Consider the following 22,014-nt stretch of genomic DNA (forward strand, 5'->3'; position numbering starts at 1 on the left):
ACTACTTATTATTAGGGGAGAGGGCACTGGATTCTACGTAGACAAAACAAACTTCCAAAGCAAAAACAACAACAACAACAACAACAACAACAACAACAAAACATGTGGACCACTGCAGGAACTGGGAAGTCTTTTTGAATTGAGAACGAAGTCTTGGGTAGTAAGAGGATGTGTCTTGGCATCAGGCAGGTGCTGTCCTGACTCTTCAGCTCATTAGCAGGGTAACTTTGGGCTAGTTTTTTTACCCTTTCTCAATCAAATTCTATTGTGCTTGTGAAAATACTATTTTTTCATAAAATTCCATTGATGTTATATGAACAGAATTATACATAAGTCGTGTACTCGGGGCCTTCAAAGTTTGAAAAATCTTGTACAGTCAACACCTGGATGAAGAAACCGAACAGCCCAGAAGCCCACAGGCCCACTCCCTGTCACTCCTCTAGAGATAATCACTATCCTGTCCTCTGTCTTCATAGTTTAGTTTTGCCTGTTTTTGAAATTTTGCAAAAGTGAATTTCTGCCATGTGCTTCTGTTATACCTGTTGTTTTCACTCAACATGACTGTTATGAATATTTACCTATGTTGTTACACATAGAATAGCTTGTTCATTCTCCCTCTACGTGTTTTTGATTATATGAATGTAGCATATTTGTCATTGCTGTAGCTGGGCAATGTTCTGTCTCTAGTTTTTGACCGTTAGTAATGCTGTGACCATCCTTGCACTCATCTGTTGGTGAGTCAGGATGCATCGCTGCTTGGGGTGCCCTGGGCTGGGGTATCGGCTCCTGCACTAGGGCTTTTACTGCTTTTAACTGTCCTGAGATTCTCAAGGACTTTTGTTTTGAGGTATAAATGGGAACAGGTGGAAAGGCTTGTGGGTCTGTTGCCTGGTAGAGGGTCCATATCTCCTGTGTTTCGTCTAAGATTGATTTGGACATGAAAAGACAATACATGGGCACTTGCTACCTTGAAAATCGGTTTTAATAAGTTCAATGTATTTGGTCGTGGATGATTTTAGGTAGAAGCAAACTGTAGTGGGGCCCAGTCCTCTAGCTGATTTTGCTGTTTTGTTTATAAATATACACTATATGACCAAATGTTCCTTTATTCATGATCTTGTCAGTGGCAGAATTTCCAAAGGGCATCATTTATAAAAACTGATTGTGGCATTCATCCTGGAGAAGGAACTGGAGCTTTGTTTAATGTTTTCTCTCAGTACATTTACATGTTTATAGTTCCTGCCTTGTAGAAAAGGGATCTCAGTGTCCCTTTTCAAAGCTTATGTGACATACATATTAACATTGGGTGATTGCTGTGATTAACTGCTAGTTTATTATATTTGTGAGTGTTTCTTAATCTTTGAGAGATTAAGTTAGTAAACTTTGATCAGAATTATAGAGTAGCATTTCTTATAGGACATTAACACATATGCATTTAAAGAGCTGAGACCTTGGAGATGTGGTGAATTTATTTGCAAATCAAATTTGTCCTTAAATGGTATAAATGGCTGGTCAAATATCTGTGTGGAGATTTTTTTGTTTGTTTGTTTGTCTTCACTAGTTTGTTCATGTCTGCTACAAGCATGGTATGGGGCTGTGCTGGTGGTCTGCTTCAATGCTGCTAAAGCACACAGCTCACCTAGGACCTTAACAGTCCATAGGTTTTGGGTATGATGGTGTAGGGGACAGGGTGAGGAGCGAGCATTTCTTACCTTGGGACATGAAGAAGGACGGTGACAGATACATCAGGGATTCTGCCCATCAGAGCTGCCCGGTGCTTCTGAACACTGCAGGTGCCGGGGCCCCACCTCCAAACAGGCTGCTTCATCCAGGCTGGGGTGGGGCTAGACATTGTTTTTTTTTTTTTTTTTAAATCCTGAGTTGAGAACCAATGCATCAGCTGAAGAGGACTGGATTTTGAGGCCTTCTGTTCCCCAAGTTGAGCATTCAGTGATTTACTGCAATGATCTGCTAGTATTTATGCTAGCCAATCAAGACTTTTAAATATCGTTTTAGAAAATTTACAAAATAATTTCACAATCTAACAGTGATCCCTTCTCTTACTCTTCCTTGCTTACCTTCTCCACCCTCTTTCCTCAGCCCCTGCAGCCATTAAATCACTTATGTTGGTTTTTGTCTCATTGTTTTAAACATTTGTAGAAACTTGTTGGTTTGGTCAAAAGGTTGTAGTGAACCTTTCAAATGATTATTTTGGAGTAGGATGCTGGGTTTTGTGTTTGCAGAGACTTCTTTTCATGGGGTTTGAAAGCTAAGAGTTTGTCCAGTTTGCCATTTCAGAACTAGAGAAGCTGAATACTACCTCTGTTTTACACAGGAGGAAAGATCAAGACCCAAAGGACAGAAGGATGGGATGAATGAGGTGGGTGGCCCTGTGTTAGGGGCCATCGGTCATTAGCATTTCTTACGTGCCAGCTGCTTCCTCAGTCAGCTAATGAGCAAGTCTGATCTCTCAGGAAGACCGAACCCATGAGTCTGACCTTTGCGCTAATTGTAAGCATAAAGCAGGAGCTGGGGCCTTCACCGTGAGGCTCCATGACCGACAGGCAGATAAGAGAGGCCTCTACTCAGGACCGGCCTTGTCTAGCACACATTCAGCCGCTTTGCTCATGTTTGTATTCTAGCATCTGTCACATTGTACTGGAGATCATATATTTAGAGTGTCTCTTATTTCCTAGACTGTGAGCCTCTCAGGTCAGGAGGAGTCCTGTCTTATTATTCATTGTTGGAGTGTATTCACATCTCTGTGTTGACTCTAGTCTCAACAGGCCAAGCTGTTGGACAATATGAGTGTTCACGTATGTCTTATCTGGATGGTGTGGGACAGGTGTTTTATTCTCTTTAAATAATTTAAGTAGTGAGCACTCGTAAGAAGATATTTTCTTAAGTATTTTGTATAAAATTCAAGGCATATATGCTAGAGGAAGTACTTGGTTTAATTTAGTTTTCTTCCCCTATTTACCTTCTTTCTGACCAACAAATACAAAAAAACACTCATTACCGACAAAAATGAAACACAAGTCTGTTCCTTCTGGAAAATAATTATGCAGAATAATTTTCCTTTAGCATGTTGTTTTAACTTTTTGCAGTGAAAGGACATTTCATCCAAGGGACAAGGCACAGTGTGGCCTGCTGTATTTTTGCAGTTTGGGAAGGATTTAATGTTAAATAATAGGAAAAATTGCTAGAATTTTAAACACAAATATGGGCTTCTTCAGATTCAGTTAATACTTATTTGTTACTAGTTGGCAGCAAAACACAGGTATAAATGTAACGTAAAATGATTTTTCATTCCAAATATTGTTTTAGAAGCTCTTTCCTAAGTCCTTGTGAATAAAATTACACTTGCTATGTGTTTATCATCCTTTAAAATCCCTAAATCCTTACCAAAACAGTTGACCCAGATGTTTAAATGAGGACTTTATTTACGGAAGTGAATGTTTCTGACTGTCTTATACTATGGTTTTCTGGTGACTTCTAAAACAATACTCCCTTAAGCCTGCTGCAGAAACCATATATATATGTCGTGTTACCATGTGAATTCTGCATTTGTTACTGTGAATTCAGGAGAAAGTTGTGGTTGTGAAATAAGGTGCAGATTTACTTTAAGAAGGAGCTTTAGTATAAACTCAAATAGGCTGACAGAAGAGCAGTTTAAGAAATTTTATATCTAAACAGGGCCTTTTTTTTCATTGTTGGGGGATCATTTTAATTAACTTTTTTTGTTGTTGTGATTCCCAGTGTAAAAGGAAATAAAATCTCAAACCATTATTGAATTTATTGCAGTATGATGCTTTTCAGATTCTTGTTTTTACTGTAGTTAGCTTTGATTTACTCTGCTGCTGATCTGTGGTCAGAAATGACGTAGACATTACAGCTGTGGCTACGCTAAAAAAAGTATTTTTTAGATTGTATCAATGGAAGTAAACCCCACTGGCCTGGTGTATTTGCCCTAAAACGGTCACTGTGTTTGCGGTCAATATTGTAATTTGAAGTATATGTTCTGATAGCCTGAAGTTTTACCTTGAGACCCTTTTCAGTTAAGTTTGTTTATTTTGGGGGTTAGAATTGGCATCCCCCCTTTATTTACTTTTACGTATCCCCAGCCACTGCTGACTCTCCACGGCCTCCTCTCCCTCGGTTGACATCTCTGATGTCATCCTTGACGGCTTCCCTTTCTCCTCCTCTGCCTTCACTCCCTCAGTTTCTTTGCATCTGAGACATCCGTGTAGCCTACGGTCCCATCCTTGCCTTCTTCCTTTGCTTCCCCTTTTTCTGTTCCCGGGGTGTCAGCCGCCGCTTGTACGTGAGCCGTTGACATCCCAGTCTACGTGTCCTGTCTTGAACTCCAGGCCTATTTGCCCAACTGCCCACTAGATGCCTTTACTCTCAAGCCCTCCTGCTGTCACTCAGCCTGTACGGAGGCCAAGCTCCTCCTGTCTCCTTCAACCTCCTCCCGTGTTCGCAGCCTGAGGCAGTCTCTCCAAGCCACCTGCTGTCTTTCATGCCCTCAACTCCCCCACCCAGATAGCTGCTGATTCTTGTGTGTGCGGTCTTCCAGAATCCTTTACCTGGCCTTGCTCTCGACTCCCATCTGCGTTCAGGCCCCCAGCAGACCCCATCTCAGGACTGTACACGTTCTGGCTAAAGATCCTTGGGCCCCACTCCCTGCCTGGGCAGGACTGGCCTACTTCTGGACCCCTACCTCCTGGCATCAAGTGATACCTAGAAAAAGGTTTGGAAATAAAATGAGGTACATGACTCAGTTCCCTCCTGTAATAATTAACAGTGTAGGTGGGTCCAGGACAGAGTCACAAAGGATGGAGAATTCATGATTCATCACAAGTGGATGTTGTGCCTTCATTTCTCGAAAAGCGGTGCTCCAGACCTGTTGTGGTAAAGTGAACCACGGATTTACAAACTTACACATAAGTGGAGCCCATTTTTTATTTAAAAAGTCTCATATCTTACTTCCGGTGATTTTGAAACATTCGATTTGTAAGTGTTCACAATGTATTGCTGTATTATGCTGTATTATGCTGTATTATGTTTGGCGGTATTCTGTCAAATATTCTGAGATGGTTAGGCTCTTGTCAGGATCACCGTGATTCTTTTTAACCCAGTCCTCTCCTTCATACTCGTATTGCAACTCACCAGAGCAAGGAGGAGGGCTCTGGTCCTGGATTTAAAGCCCGCCTCGAGAGGATGGTGATTACTGTGTAGGAGAGAATGGCGGTCGGAAAAACTTCACAGCCTCAACCCTGACCGAGGTTGTGATGAGCTCCTCAGCCTCTTCTGAGCTTGTGAAGTGAGGTACCCCTGTCAGGTTCTCCACTCGGTGTCTTACTTGTGTCTGTGTTGTTTGCTACCGAGTCACCGTAAGTTCATGAGACTTCACACATTTTCTCTGTCCTTTGATTATATAATGAAAAACGCCATCACCTCAGAGGCAGTGGAAGGTCCAGCGTACAGAAATGAAGTTATTCTAACAAGCCTCAGAAGGCTGTGTAAGCTTTGACCTTTCTGTTCAGAGAGTAAGTTTAACAATGGGAAAGATTCATGTGACTCCTGACAAAATAATTTCATACACTTGCTCAGAAATGCGGCGAGGTTTTTTTACTGCAGGAATTGGCTGTTTTCCTTTGAAAATTCTTTGCCAAAATAACTTTGCCTGAAAAATCTTATAAGCTTTGTTTGTTTGTTTGTTTGTTTTGAGAGAAACTGAGGCTGTTTTTGCCAAGGGCCTGTAGTGACTCATTGGCAAAGGTGTGAATGGAACCTGGGCTTCCTCCCTCTCAGTCCTGTCGTCTTTCACATTAACCAGTGTTAAGGCTTCCGTGTGCTATGCGATTTGGCAATAGTGGCCTGTGCTACAGCACAAGCACATACTCGGTGCAAATAGAGGCTTGACATATGCTGCAATGTTGGCTTATTTAGTATTGTTTGGCTCTTATGCTTCAGGAATCAATTTTTAAAATATAGAATATACCTAGATCTATTTGAACTCCTTGCATGATAAAATACCTTGGAAGGGTATATCATAATCTTTATGGCAGAGATTCCGTCTTTAAGATGTGCTTGACATGAAATCACAAAGAAAAGTCTTTGGAGCCATTGGGCCTTACGGGATATAAGCATACATTCTAAACCTGCAGCCATCTCCCTTTATTGTATGTGCTGATCTTTGACCTGAATTGTAACAGGCTTTTTGTTGTTGCTGTTCTCTCCTCTATAATGTTGTTGGAAGACATTGAGCCTATGGGTATTGGGCCTTAAATTGAATTTTCTTACATAGAAAAAAGGGAAAAAAATTGCTTTGGGGTTTAGGTCATAACAAAAACTAGGTCCTTCCTTAGCAAGATTGAATTCATGCCCGTCTTGTGTTAGTGTCGTGGCCATACTTCATCTAAGTGACCACACAGGTGCTTACTGTGGTTGCAGATTTATATCTGCTGCTGCTTTGAAGGCTCTTGTTGGCAGCTCACGATGAGAGGATGTTGCCGTGGGAATGATGATAGCACAGGAGACCCTTTTGTTCGTTCTCTTGATCGTGACTCTGCACTGAACCCAGAGGCTTGGAGTCTCCGTGGGAACAGGCCCCAGTGTGTTGCCGTGATAATGATACAGCCTTAGTTACTCACTCCTTGGTTAAAACCTTCTAGCTCTGCAGTCAGCACTGCTCAACTGCGAGGAAGTATGGGACCGAGTAATACATTGTCAGCTGTCTTTGAAGAAAATAATGGTGTTGTGATTTGAAGAAGTACTTGATAAGATAATTGCCGTCCTCACTTGTCATGGTCATCCACCCATTTATTGTGGAAGACACTCCAAGGTCTACCGCCATGAAATGCAGGAGAACGTTTTGGTGGAGCCACATCAGAGACAGATCTCTTTGGGAGGTGACAGCTGCCGCAGAGAGGACTGTGGCTTTGAAGAGGGACTAAGCCACGTTTGACTCCACGGCCACACTGGGTTGTGTGTCCGTGGGCTCGTCACTCAACCTTGTGGAGTGTTGTGGGCATGTCAGTCCCCTAGCGTAGGCCCTGGCACATAAGAGGTGCTTCCTCAGTATTGTTCCTCTTTTCCTCTCTGAAAGTTGTGCGTCTCGTGGGAAGACATTTCCAGTCCCGGATTCCCCACGGATCCTACGTCAGTACCATGGAGTATGCAGTGGAGTGGTTGTGGAGAGCATAGCGTTGGTTCGTCGCATATTCCTGCCGTGTGTGTGTGTGTGTGTGTGTGTGTGTGTACACACACGTGCGTGCGCACCAGCGTGGGCATACCTACTACCGCATGTTCCAAGTAACACTCTTCCTTTCTTGGCAGGTGCCTGAGATCATCAGCTCCATCCGACAGGCCGGGAAGATTGCCCGCCAGGAGGAGCTGCATTGCCCGTCTGAGTTCGATGAGACGTTTGCCAAGAAGTTTGAGGTGCTCTTCTGTGGCCGGGTGACAGTGGCTCACAAGAAGGCCCCTCCGGCCCTGATCGACGAGTGCATCGAGAAGTTCAATCACGTCAGCTGCAGCAGGAAAGCCGAATTTGACTTGGTCTCCCAGGATTCTGAAACCCCAAATCCTGTGGGAGGGCTTTCCTTCACGGATAAGTTCCGATCTGTGCTCCAGCCGGTGGGGAATGGGGAGCAGGGCGGGAGGCCCATGCGCAAATCCTTCTCCCAGCCCGGCCTGCGCTCTTTGGCCTTTAAGAAGGAATTTCAAGATGGAAGCCTTCGAAGTAGTAGTCTCTTCAGGTCCTTTGAGGAAAACGACATTGAGAACCACCTAATTAGCGGGCACAATATTGTGCAGCCGACAGATATTGAGGAAAATCGAACTATGCTCTTCACGGTAAAATATCATCAAGCCCCGGGCTCATCCCCAGTGTGAGATACACGTTCAAAAGAAATCTTTATGGAGAATGGATTCTTAGTAAATTGCTTTTGGATTTATGTGTGAATCTAATTTTAGAGCAAATAATCCTTTTCTCAGGATAAAATCCTTTAGTTTTAGACCTTTAAAATCATCGTTGGAGGGGCGCCTGGGTGGCTCAGTTGGTTGAGCATCTCACTTTGGCTCAGGTCATGATCTCACATTTTGTGAGTTCGAGCCCCATGTCCGGCACTGTGCTGACGGCTCAGAGCCTGCTTCGGATTCTATGTCTCCCTCTCTCTCTGCCCCTCCTCTGTGCTCTCTCTCTCTCTCTCAAAACAAACATTAAAAAAGATACATATAAAATTATAGTTGGAAACCTAAAGAGAATCAATCATTTTTTTGTTTTAAGTTTATTTGAGAGAGAGAGAGCACAGTGGGGAAAGAGCAGAGAGAGAGAGAGAGACCGGGAGAGAGAGAGAATCCTAAGCAGGCTCTGCACCACCAGCACAGAGCCCAGTGTAGGGCTTGAACTCATGAACCATGAGATCATGACCTGAGCCAAAGTCAAATGCTTAACCGACTGGTATGTTCTTATCTCTACCCACTCCCCACCCTCTTGGTTGAAGGGTACCTTTTCAATGGAAGGAACAGGTGATACATGTAAGAGACTCCAAAAGAATTTTTTAAAAATCTACATTAATTTCAAGAAATATATTTCAACAAAATCTTTTAATTGGAAATTACTCCCTCTTTACTGTTTCTGTTAAATTATAAAATATTTATCCTTTGTTAATCAGAGTAATTGGTTTGGGGAGAACATGATATTTAAAATTTATACCCAAACTGAAATAATAGTTTAGCCAACTGCTTACTCCCTTGTTTTCTAGAAGAGGTTTGGTAAACTAATAGACAAGTACCAGAAAAGGAAATGGATAGGGAAGCTGTCCTCGGCTTGGGATTCCTGGGTTCCGTGCTGCTCTGGGCTCTTCTGTATGGGCTTGCCCTCCTTGGGAGTCTCTGGGTCTGAGCTGACGGGACTCGGGGCTGTCCCATCAGGGAGCTGACCTCTGATGGTACAGGGAACTGATTGTTCTCAGCCCCCTTCTAGAATGTCACGACTGATATTCTAGTGAGAGCAAAATTACCGTAAGTGTAATGTTTTTGTGCCTAACTCAGCGCAGTGAGATGGCCGACAGGTAAGGAGGCTGCCACTTAGGCTAATGGGTTGTTGGATGTAAGCAGGTTTAAGATGAAGACGATGTGTCAGTGGGTAAATAGAGCTGTTTTCATTGTTAACCAGTGTACTGAAAAGAGCTATGTTGGTATTCAGGCTTTTGCATCTTAGTCTGTGATCTGTATTTAAAAAGATAGTGGTGTCATTGTGAAAGCTACTCAGCGCATGTATTTTCAAGTACTTAGTGTGTGACTGCTGTGTGTAGGGTCCCTTTCAGAATGCTAGAAGTCACAGCAGTGAATAGGGCAGGCATGGTCTCTGCCCACACGGAAGTTAGATTCCAGTAAGGGGGACTGACAACCGATTGTACAAGTAATGGCCTCATTACAGTTGTGATAAATGCCACAAAGGAGAAGGAAGTAGAGGATGCTGTGAGAATATCTGAGGATTCCAGGAAGGCTGCTTGGAGGAAGTGATTTTCCACTGAGCAGAGGTTCAGTGTGGCCAACTAGATACTCTTCTAGTAGGAGTATCATGAATTCAGGGAGCAGCAAATGAGAAGGTCCTTGAGGCAGGGATGGGTTGTGGCAACACAGTCCTCTGCTATAATGGCGTTTATTGTGCTGACCCAAAGCTGTAAGGCAGTGTTAACATATGCTAATACTCTAACTTTATTTTTTTTAATTTGTTTAAGTTTATTTATTTATTTTGAGAGAGAGAGAGAGAGAGCGAGCGTGTGCGTGAGTGAACTATGGAGGGGCAGAGGGAGACAGGGAGAGAGAGAATCCTAACCTGAGGATCCTAATCCTGACCTGAGACTAAGTCAGATGCTTAACCAACTGAGCCACCCAGGAGGCCCTAATGCTCTAACTTTAAGAAGTCAAGTAAGTGGTATTTGAACGCCTAACAAATAGTATGTACTCAACCATGGTAGCTTATTTTAACAGTAATTCTAAAAGACTTTGCAGTTAAAAAAAAAAAAATGTCATTAGAAAGTGTTTTGGAAGTTTCAAAAGAGAACCCTTTCTGGAAGATTCGCTTTTATAGACACCTCACTTCTTACAAAGGGGAGATGTGGCATCTGAGGTTTGGTTGCTAACTTTTGGATATTTGGTTCTTTCATCTCAAAGAAGACTGCTTTAGGGCGCCTGGGTGGCTCAGTCAGCTAAGCATCCGACTTTGGCTCAGGTCACGATCTCACGGTTTGTGAGTTCGAGCCCCGCATCGGGCTCTGTGCCGACAGTTCAGAGCCTGGAGCCTGCTTCCGATTCTGTGTCTCCCTCTCTCTCTGCCCCTCCCCCACTCATGCTCTGCGTCTCTCTCTCTCTCTGTTTCTCTCAAAGATAAATAAACATTAAAAAAAGAAGACCGCTGCCTTACACAGGTGGATGTACTCACACACGTGAGGTGCTGCCTGAAATCCCCAGGGTAAACCGGAGCCCCGGGAGCTGTTCATCCTCTGCAGTGAACTTGCAACTTGAACTTGCAGTGAACTTGAACCTTAGAAGAGCTTGCCCCTCTTCTTCTGCATTTCCATAGGTCACAACACGAGAATGTTTGTATGATAAATTTGAGTTCAATTTTCATGAAAAACTGGTTTCTTTTTTTTTGTCTTTTAAGATTGGCCAGTCTGAAGTTTACCTCATCAGTCCTGACACCAAAAAAATAGCATTGGAGAAAAACTTTAAGGAAATATCCTTTTGCTCTCAGGTAAATGGAGATGGGTTGTTGGTTCATTTGCGTTTGAATTTTTAATGAATTCTTTTATTATCTGTCATTCAACAGAAGTGCTAAAAGTTTGCAAGATGTACACTTTCTGGGTGTACTTGATTTGTGATCTTCCATTTTTTCTTCAATTTGGTGTATTAAGGCAAAATTTACATATAATTTTGAAGTTAAGTTTGCTGTCAGCAACGGTAATCTGGAGAGAATACATCTACTTTTCTTTTTTCAATTATTGGTGGTAACATTCTGTAGTCACAATTTCCAGATGTGTGTGTGCGTGTTTTACTATATGTATTCATATATATACATGTAAATGTTTTTAAATAGGTGCTCATTTCTACTGTATAAAAATTCTTCACTTCTTTTGGGTGCCAGTCATTATTTCTTCTTCTTTGAATTAGTGATTATCTTTAAGGATGTTTTCCTCAGAATACAATGCCTACTTGATTCTTTCTTGATAGTCTCCCTAGGCGTGTTTCATAGAGAGATTCTGGAGAATCAGTTATAATAAGCTATGTCAGTTGTACTCAGGATCTTCCTAACAAATACGAGGTCATTTAAAGTCATTGTTTGGCTATTTTTTTAAAAAGTCCGGCTTCTCATTTCCTCACTTCCATTTTCTCATAACTAGATGTAACAAAAATCTCATTGCTGATTTATAACATGATCTACATAAAAAAAATTTCTCTTTCGAACCCTTTTCCCAAAATGTGAAAATAAAGAATGTTCCTTTTGTAGTTGGATAGGGAACCATTTGCAAAATAAATTTTTCCAAATCCTCTTCCCCAGAGAATTAATGCCTGGCATGTGTTTACCTTGCTGTTGGGGAGCATTGATTGAGATATGTCAGTGATTGCCCATTTATTGGAAAATGTTCAGCCTGAGATTATCCACAGAATTTAATCTCAATTTGCTGCTATTTCTATTGAAATGTTAATGTTTAAGGTTTGCTTTTTCGTATGACAGTTTTATTATTTCCTAAAGGGTGCAGCTTACAAGTTTACATGACGACCCGAACTTCAAGTTCATAGCGCTTGTATCTCTGCATGCTGGTGCTTTCTGAAGATACTCACGTATTAATAATTATGCTCTAGGTCTTATCTGTATCAAGGTGCCTTTTAGCTGATACTTTCAAAACAAGTTTACATATTTATTCAGAAGAGCTCTTGAGAAACAATAGTGTACAACCCTGACCTTAATATCTTACATTTAAAAGCCTCTCTACTCTCTGTGTGTACGCTTTGTGACTCATTCTTAATACCAGTGAAGTACTTGTGTTTTAGGAGTACAAATGTGTTTTAAAACTTTTTTTTTAACCTCTGTGACTGTGTTTGCATGTGTGCATGTGCTCATGTAGTTGTGTTTCTTCATTAATCTCTTATCTACTTTGGATTTTTGAAGTAGTTTTTCTTTAATACCTAAGAAAAGTTCTCTTTCTGTGTCCACTTTTCTGCACTTCCTTTTAGTACTAAAATGAACATTAAAAACTCTGGTTTTCAGTTGTTCTTGTATTATAGGGGTAATCAGAATAACATTTTAGGAGAACACTGTTAATCTTCATATTTGAGAGATGTTTTTAGATATTTAAAATATCTGAGAAAATCGTCTGGAACCACAAAAGGCCCCAAATAGCCAAGGCAATCTTGAGAACAACAAAGCTGGAGGTATCACAATTCCAGATATTAAGATAGACTACAGACTTGTAGTAATCAAAACAGTATGGTCCTGGCACAAAAATGGACCCATGGATCAGTGAAATAGAATAGAAAGCCCAGAAATAAACCCATAATCATATGGTCAATTAGTCTGTGACAAAGGAGGCAAGAGTATACAGTGGGGAAAAGGCCACCTGCTCAACAGTGGCCCTGGGAGAACTGGACAGCTACATGCAAGAGAAGGACACTGGACCACTTGCTTATACGATACACAAAAATAAACTCAAAATGGAACAAAGGCCCTAAATGTGAGGCATGAAGCCATGAAACTCCTAGAAGAAAACATAGACAGTAATTTCTTTGACATTGGCTATTGCAGAATTTTCCAGGTATCTCCTCCAGCAAGAGAAACAAAAGCAAAAATAAACTTTTGGCATTAAACCAAAATAAAAAGCTTTTACATAGAGAGGGAGACCAACACCAAAATGAAAAAAGCAGCTTACTGAATGAGAGACGATATTTGCAAAGGATATATCCCGTGAAGAGTTAATATGCAAAATAGGTAAAATACTTAACACAACTCAACACCAGAAAAACAAATAATCTAATTGAAAAACAGGCAGAGGAGCTGAATAGACATTTTCCCAAAGAAGATATACAGAGATCCAACAGGCACATGAAAAGATGCTCAGTATCACAGTCATCAGGGAAATGCACATCAGAATCTCAGTGAGTTATCCCCTTACACCTGTTAGAATGGCTAAAATAAAAAAGACAAGAAACAAGTGTTGGCAAGGATGTGGAGAAAAAGAAACCCTTGGTACCCTGCTGGTGGGAATGTAAATTGGTGCAGCCATGGTGGAAAACAGTATGGAGGTTCCTCAAAACATTAAAAATAGAACTACCATGTGATCCAGTAATTCCACTACTGGGTATTTATCCAAAGAAACAAAAACACTAATTCAAAAAGATAGGTGTATTCCTATTTTTATTGCAGCTTTATTTATATAGTAGCTAAGATATGGAAGCAATCCAAGTGTGCATAAATGAATGGATAAAGAAGATGTACACACACACACACACACACACACACACACACACACACACTGGAATATTACACAGCAATGAAAAGGATGGAGCTCTTGCCATTTGTGACAACATGGATGGACCTAGAGGGTATTATGCTGAGGGAAATAAGTCCAAGAAAAACAAATACCACATGACTTGACTTATATGTGGAATCTAAAAAACAAATGAGTAAACAAAAAGCCGAACTAGACCCAAATATGCAGAGAACAAACTGATGATTGCCAGAGGGGAGAGGAGTCGGGGATACAGGCTTTCGGTTGTGGAATGCATAAGTCCCAGGCGTGGAAGGTACAGCTAAGGGAGTATAGTCAGGGGTATCCTAATCGCACTGGATGGTGACAGATGGTAGCTACATTGGTGGTGAGCATAGCATAACATGCAGACTGATCCAATTACTGCATCATACACCTGACACTAATGTAATGTTTGGTATCAACTGTGCTTTAAAAAATCTGAGAAACTAATTTTATAGTGCTCCGGTCAGTCAGACTGTGCCGTGTCAGTCTTAAGTTGCCCTCTGACAGTTGTGCGTCTTGTGGATACAGCTCAATGTTCCTTCCTCTTTTCCCTGCCTTCAACAGGGTATTAGACACGTGGACCATTTCGGGTTTATCTGCCGAGAGGCTTCAGGGGGCAGAGGCTTTCATTTCGTCTGTTACGTGTTTCAGTGCACAAATGAGGCTCTGGTAAGTGCGACTGAGAGTTCTCCCCTGGAAACCTTATTCATGTGGAATTTCAACCTCACTGATTTTTTCTTCCCTTAGCAAACCATATAGCTTCATCAGTGTGTCATCATTTGGCTTCAGTTATTCATCATGACTATGCAACAATTAGCTAGTATACATACAAGACTTATTTGGGCATGTGTCTTCAATTTTCATTGTTTTTGTGGAATCTGCTCACTTTGCCCTCTGGCCCAGCGTTAAAAAATGTCATTTTGGATTTTTGGTCCAGAGGAGTTGGCTTTTTTGTCAGTATTTAATTTGTGGTTTTAGTTTTTACCTTAGCTCATTTAAGCGTTTTGAACATCTAGGTAGTGTTTTTAAGACTATAATCCTAGCAGATATTACGATAATGACTATGTTTGTCAGTGATTAGTGGTCCCCCCCCAAATCTTCAAATACCCAGTCTTTGCAGAGTCCTGAAATCTCAGCCCACTCATCTTTTTTTTAAAGTTATTTATTTATTTTGAGTTTATTTATTTATTTTTTAAGTTATGTCTTTATCCATTCATTCATCCTTCCATCCATCCATCTATCCCTCCCTCCCTGCGGAGGAGGAGCAGAGAAAGAGAGAATCCCAAGCAGGCTCTGCAATGTCATCACAGAACCTGACGTGACGCTCCAAATCACAAACTATGAGATCATGCCCTGAGCCAAGTCGGAGGCTTAACCAACTGAGCCACCCAGGCACCCCGCAGCCCCACTCATCTTTTTGTTGTTGTTGTTTATTTTTGAGAGAGAGCGTGAACAGGGGAGGGGCAGAGGGAGAGACAAAATCTGAAGCAGGCTCCAGGCTGTCAGTGCAGAGCCTGACGTGGGGCTCGAACCCACAAACTGTGAGATCATGACCTGAGCCAAAGTCTCACGCTCAACCGACTGTGCCACCCAGGGGCCCCAGCTCCACTCATCTTAAATGGGCTTTTTGCTATCTTCTCTCTGATCAGGTTGATGAGATTATGATGACCCTGAAGCAGGCTTTCACTGTGGCTGCGGTGCAGCAGACGGCTAAAACACCTGCCCAGCTGTGTGAGGGCTGCCCCTTGCAGGGCCTGCACAAGCTGTGTGAGCGGATAGAGGGTGAGTAGGGGCCCCCTTCAAGCCTTAACATTTCGGGACTTAAAGGTCCCAGGAAAACCTTAGGCAATCTGCATTCCTTGAAAGATTCTGCCTGAGGCTCATGTTAGTTACAGGGATTACAGGTGAACTGTCAGTATGCTGAGGGTGTCTTCTGTACTGTGCTAGGTGCTCAGGATTTGAAGATAAACATCCACTCCCCAGTCTACCATCGCCCCTCTAAGGGGCTCTGAGTAGAGAGCCAGAAGCTGCATACCGGCTGCATGGCATTTATCAAGGTTGTGCGTGATCAGCCCTATTGGCTGCTATGAAGAGATCTAGTTAAGATATGAGCTGAAGAATTTCCACCGAGTGTTTCAATTACAAGGTCATCAGTAACCTCTGCCAGAACAGTTTTCATGGAGTGAAGGGGGCAGAAGGAGGGTTGCAGTTGAGCTGAAGGGAAAGAGTAAAAAGGACTGAGTGTGGATAGGATAGGACGATAGTTTCTAGAAATTTGGTGTCAGGAGAAACTGTGGTAAATGTTACCATTTGCAGCTGATATTTGTTGAGCATTTAAGGTGTGCCAGGCACTGTGCGAGGTGCTGTAACTTGCACTGTTACCAGTTTGATCTTTAGCGCATTGTGGGAGGAAAGGGGATTGGTCGTATGCACATTTTAGGGGGAAGTAAATCAAGAATGAGTGAAGTGTAGGGGTAAACTAGTGTGTGAGTCCGGGAGTCCTCCTGCGAGGGAAAGCCCTCCCTGTTACCTGCCCCTCAGCTGCACCTCAGGAGAAGGCTGTGCGGGGGTGGGGGGGGGGGGCGCGGAGAGCCAGCTGACCCAGCTTTGTGCAGCTGGGGAGGTTTCAGCACATCCAGAGCCACAAGGGCCAGGTGGGTCAGAGTGGAACAGACGAGACCCTTCCTGAATGAGAGAGGGAATCTTCCTCAGGTGGGAAGAGAGATGCTCCATTTCTGGGCCTGCGGTGAGGGGGAGGCGAGGGGCAGAGAACAAGGTAAGCCTCTGATGATGATCCTCTGAGGGAACCTGCCATTGAAGTGGTTCATTTCCCCTCTCTCCTTGCTTTTGCATTTTTTTCCATTTATAGGAGGATTTCTAAAACTTTGTGTGCGATTCTGAGGGGAGTCACAGGATTTAAACGGCCTATGTTTTTGTAAACATCAAAACAGATGTGATAATTTCCTATGTCTCTAGAATACTTCTTTGTTTTATTTTTATTTTTGAGAGAGAGCATGATCCAGGGAAAAGGGGCGGAGGGGGGGGAGAGAGAGAGAATCCCAAGCAGGCTCCACACTCAGCGCGGAGCCTGATGCGGGGCTTGATCCCACAACGCTGGGATCATGACCTGAGCCGAAATCAAGCATCAGACACTCAACCGACCGAGCCATCCAGGCGCCCCTAGAATACTCCTAATAAGCGTTACTTGTGTAGAGAAGAACACAATTGCTATTTAGATTTCATTTCCCTTTTTGCATAATTGTGGTGAAAGTACATGTGATCTAAAACTGACCATTTTAGCCTTTTTAAAGTGTACAGTTCAGTGGCATTGAGTAGATTCACGTTGTTATGTGGTCATTGCCGACTTCTGTCTCTGGAGCTTTGTCATCTTTCCAAGTGGAGAATCAACTGAAGTGTAACTCCCTCTCCCCCTCCCCTGGTCCCTGGTCACCACCACTCTACTTCTATCTCTGTGAATGTGATGGCCCTAGTGCATCATCAGAGTGGACTCATGCTTCCTTTTGCCACTGGCTTATTTAGCATAACGTCTCCTAGGTTTATTCACGTTGTAGCGTGTGTCAGGATTTTATAGCATTTTAAGGCTGACTAGTAATACATTTTGTGTTTATACCACATTTATCTCTTCATCTGTCCATAGACGTTTGAGTTGCTTTCACCTTTTGGCTGTTGTGAGTGATGTTGCTCTCAAGTTGGTGTGCAAGTATCTGTTCATGTTCCTGCTTTCAATTCTTTTGGGAATATACCCACATGTGGAATTGCTGGATCATATGGTAATTACACATTTAATTTTCTGAGGAACCGCCGTTATATTTTCCACAGTGGCTGCACCGTCGTGCACTCCCATTAGTAGTGCACAGGGTTCCAGCTTCTCCACATCCTTGCCCACGTGTGTTACTTTCTTTAGGATAACCATCCAGTGGGTGTGAAGTGGTATTTGACTTCCCTTTTTAAGTGAGATGGATTGACAGTTATCATCTTAAGTTTCCAAGATTCGTTTACAGACATTGTAGTGCTCTTTAAAATAAATCAAAATGATTAATATTTTCAACTGTGCTTTCCTAGTTGCTACTGTTTCCTGACATTATGCAAAATAGAGCTGGAAATGAGAAAAGTTGTGCTTTACCTAGAGATCTCATCTGAAAGGATCCCTAACCCTTCCCTTAGTGGTTGTCAAGATAACGTAAACGATGACAGAAATGTCCCTTGAGAGCTTATTAAGAAGCCAACAAGGACTCTGGCCCTGAAGATAAAGCAGACCGAGATCTGCAGGAGCTGGAAGGATTCCAGAGTTACACCTGATAAATCTTTCTGTGGTCTGGCCTAGCTTTCAGAAAGTGAGAGCTGGAAAGTTTCGTCAAGGTAGGGATTTTGCTGCTGTGGTGTTGGAATTATTATTTAATTCGTCTTTTTTACCTGATAAAATCCAAGCAAAGCAGAGAGCTCTGCTCATGCAAAAACATCTCAGTAGCACAGGTAGAAGGCTGGGAGGCTGTGTAGTGCGTACCCTGATGGGAAGCATTTCTTAAGTATAGATGACACAGCGTTACAGGCATCCTTAGGCGGGAGATGCTTTTAGGAACACTTGGAAGCCTGTGCTTTTTGCTATATTGTGTTCCTAATAAGTAGAATGAAGCGGTTTATTAAAGCTCCTTGTAGGTTCCCGTAAGAGTAGTTCTCATAGGAAGTCAGGCTCTGGCCGAGCACTCTTCACGGACCAGTGACGTGGCCACAAGAAGAAGGACTTAAAAGGCTGCTTTCTTGATCGGTTGAAATCGTCAGTCTGTGCCCCGGGATTTCGGCAAGAATACGTACGCTGTGCACACCAACCACGGCGGGCGCGCCGCTCACGTCGTGTAAGCGGGTCTGGGTTGGAACTCCACACGAGTCCTAGTGGTGCGGATCTAGCATTTTGTGCATTTTAAAGTTGAGCGGAGCGTTTTGGGAATTGCTAGACTGAATTGTGTGTTCACCGAAAAGGAAAAAAGGTTGAACTGAGGTTTTCCTTTGCTGTCCAGATTTGCCTCTGGCAAAGCAAAGTCATTCATCAGACCTCCCTTAATAAGAGCCTTTTCTGCGTCAGCAGTGTGAAAGTGGCCTCACTAACAACCAGGCCGGGGGGATCGTAGCTTTCGAATGCCCTGGACTCTGGTTCCCTGTTTCTGTGTTGTTCCTCGTGTCCGTTTAACCCAGTAAAGCCTTGTAGCATCGTGTCGAGGGTGCCACGTTCGTGCTGCTGGAACCACCCGGGGCAGCGCAAGGTGTCGAGAAGCCCTGTGGAAAGTGTGCTGTGAATATGGGGTAGACAGCCAGGCACCGGGGCCTGCGTGCGTGAGAAACCTCACCTCTGGTTTGATGTGGGGCATGTACTGAGGCATCCTGGATGCAAGGATAAAACTTGTTAAGGCATCTCTTCATACCTGCTGAATGTGAATAGTCTGTGTTGCTGCCCAGTTGTTATAAGTGTGGACTTAGTCTCTCATATAATTAGTTGAATTCTTCGTGGAGCCCAGGGGCTCCCTCTGCGTGTGAGTGTCTCATTGGACAATCCACGTTTTTCCAAAATAGGATGCTTACATTGTGTCCAAGGCCTGCAGGGAGGGCTTTTGGTTAGTGATGACTGCTTATTTTACTCCTAAGTTTAAATACCGTTTTGATTCAACATTTAAGTAGTTACAGCACAGTAAAAGCATCTCTGTGTTCTCAGCTTGCCGAAAGAACACCTGAATTGTGCCCTGACGAAACCCATCTGTCTTTTCTATACTCTCACCTTCCTCTGAATTCACTTTGGTATCGAACCTACTTGTGTGTCAAGTGACTTGACTCTTTGGGCAAAGGGAGGCAGTGGAGAGTTTGAAGAGTTGCTCGTGGAGGCAAAAAACACGGTTCAGAGTCTGACTCTGTCCCCAACCTAGCCAATGGCCCAGGGCAAAATACTGGACTTTCCTGTGCCTCAGTTTCTTCATTTATGCGTTGGGATTACTAAACATGGTACCCACTTCAGGGAGTATTTTGAGGAAGGTGATACACGTAATGTTGAGCGTAGTGGCGTGGCAATCACTTAGGAAACCTTGGCTTTTATTTTTAGAGTATTTTCTTGGCAGAAAAAGGGGGGGTGGTGTTGCTGGGAGGAAGGACATCCTGGAAGCTGAGAGGGCCCCTGCAGTTTGAGGAACAGCTTCCACCAGAGCTGTCAGCGGCGGGGGGGGGGGGGGGCAGCTACTAATTGGCCTCCTGACTTTTGACAATTGCCTTGCTCCTCTAGACCTCAGCAGATGCCTCTTAAAACAGAGGCTTGATTTCTGACGTTTCAGAGGTGTCCTCTCCCAGCCATCCTTAGCTGTGTAGATGCATTCACAGTGTTCTCCGGAGTGAGTGGCCTTGGCCGGGCACCTGCCGGGTGCCCAGCCTCAGGAGGAGGGGAGGGAGTTGCAGCAGGTGGGTGAGGCGAGGGCTGCCCTTGGAATCAAAGTAACGGGGCGGCAGTTCTCCCACGGTGGTTAGGTCAGCCTTCGTTTCCAGATCTTCTCAGCATGTGTGACATTGATCTCCGGCACCAAGAAAAGGCAAAATAGGATCTAAGCCATGTATGTGTGGAGAAAGCACTTTGTGAAGTATCACATTCTCACTGGCACTAAAATTGTGACTTTGTCACTTTTCCTCCTAATCCTCTGTGATGGTCATCTGATGGTCTTACGACTGTTACTAAGGCAGTGGTGATAAAATGAAAGTTGTTAGCCACATGAATAATCCATTTTATTGGGAAGGAGTCTACCAAGGAAGAGGAAAATGTTTCACACGGAGCCATAGTTGTTTTCCGTTGAGAAGAATCATCAGGGTTTATGTATAATTACTCACAAGAATTTATTTTCTGAGGACAAGGTTCTGATTGTGTGAGGTGTGTTAACATGGTCTGGTGGAGAAAAAAGTAATTTGGAACCACACAGATGCGAGGTAGAATCCAACGTGGTGGTCTTGGGAAATCACATAAGCCTCTGGGTCTCGGTTTTCTTAACTGTACGATGGGGATAACTGAATCCTCTTCATGGATTGTTCCAGTGTTATATAATACGGGCCTAATGTTTATGACAGTGCCTGGCACGTAAGGGCTCAGCTAAAAAATGTCCGTTGTCCCCATCGGCGTCATTAACATTGTTACCAAGTAGAATGTCTGTAAAATGTCAAAAGCTTGAAGTAGGTGGCTCAGAACATAAAGAGCTCGAGTATGGAAGTTTTACTCTGCCTTATAACTTGTACTTAGAGTGTTTTCTTGTATCTCTTCTTAATAGGAATGAATTCTTCCAAAACCAAACTAGAACTCCAGAAGCACCTGACGACATTGACTAATCAGGAGCAAGCAACTATTTTTGAGGAGGTTCAGGTAAAGTACCAGTTTTTCATTTCTAGACTGAAGGAAAAGGTAAGCAGCTTACCTGAGAGATGTTACTTATGAAAAATCGCAAACCAGAGCTGTCACAGCTCTGAGGAAGTGGCCCTGAGTTCCTCTTGCTTTGAAGTTAAGCCCCACTCAGAGGTGGGGGATGGGGTGGGAGGTAGGTGAGGGGGGTGGGGGCAGGTCAGATGGCAGACTGACACAAGGTCTTGGTTTCCACAGTGAATGCAACTAACCCAGAAAGAGTACTCCCTTAAAAACATTTTAGAATAAAGAAAGGAAATTCTAGAGTGGAAAGAGCCTCAGCCCAGGGGACAGAAGACCTGGACTCTGGTCCCCAAGCTCTACAAGAGTTTCTCTGCTCTACAAGAAACTCCTGCCAGCCCCTTCCTGCTCGGGGTTTCAGCCCCGAAGCGTGGGAGTCAGCAGAGACAGTATTTTGTACGTGAACTTGGTCATTAACCGTTCCTTCCCTCTTACTCAGTGTTGGACACAAATTTAGATGATGTTATCTACTTAGAGCTATATATCAAACCTAACTGTAAAAAAAAAAAAAAAAAAATGCAAAAAAAGCCAGCTCGTCAGTTTTCTGTTAAACCTGGAAACTCGCTCTTGTCCTTGCGCGTAGATGCGGCGTCTCTCCGGGAAACCGTGCTGTGTGTGCTGGCATGCCCGTAGTGTGTTCGTTCTGAATCTTTAATGAGCTCATCAAAAATTTCCTGTCTGCTTTAGCTGAGGGGCATTTTCTATGGTTTCCTGGCACTTTTGTAGGGAGGAAGGCACATCAGAACAAAGGATAAATATTTTTGTGTGGGGAGCAGAGTGAAAGGACCTTGCAGTCAGTAAACCAATCCAGAAGGCCCGTAGCTCTGGGTTCCAGGTTCTGTCTGTCTCCACACTGGCTGCAGGACTCCATCCACCAGGCCCATGATCTGTTTTCTGTTAGCGTGAAGAGTTAGAAGACCTGTCTTTTTCTCTTTAATCCCATTAGAATTCTCTTCATCACCCTTGTTCTCCCATGGTAGGATTGGCACATGTTTGTAGAAGGAAAGCACG

The 22,014-nt window shown here is 43.3% G+C and overlaps 1 protein-coding gene across 5 annotated transcripts in view; it reads left to right on the forward strand.

Annotated features, from left to right (window-relative positions):
* Positions 1–22,014, forward strand: part of TBC1D1 (TBC1 domain family member 1) — a 227,163-nt gene that overhangs the window by 99,779 nt on the left and 105,370 nt on the right. For all 5 annotated transcript variants that reach the window (XM_078446215.2, XM_078446213.2, XM_078446212.2 and 2 more), the window contains 5 exons: positions 7,345–7,863; positions 10,682–10,771; positions 14,112–14,216; positions 15,197–15,329; positions 20,855–20,946. In XM_078446215.2, the coding sequence (XP_078302341.1) occupies positions 7,345–7,863; positions 10,682–10,771; positions 14,112–14,216; positions 15,197–15,329; positions 20,855–20,946 (939 nt within the window). The remainder of the gene's footprint in view (positions 1–7,344; positions 7,864–10,681; positions 10,772–14,111; positions 14,217–15,196; positions 15,330–20,854; positions 20,947–22,014) is intronic.

The sequence above is a fragment of the Panthera onca genome, chromosome B1, assembly GCF_046562875.1.
Source record: "Panthera onca isolate mPanOnc1 chromosome B1, mPanOnc1 haplotype 2, whole genome shotgun sequence".
In the NCBI taxonomy this organism is placed as follows: Eukaryota; Metazoa; Chordata; class Mammalia; order Carnivora; family Felidae; genus Panthera; species Panthera onca.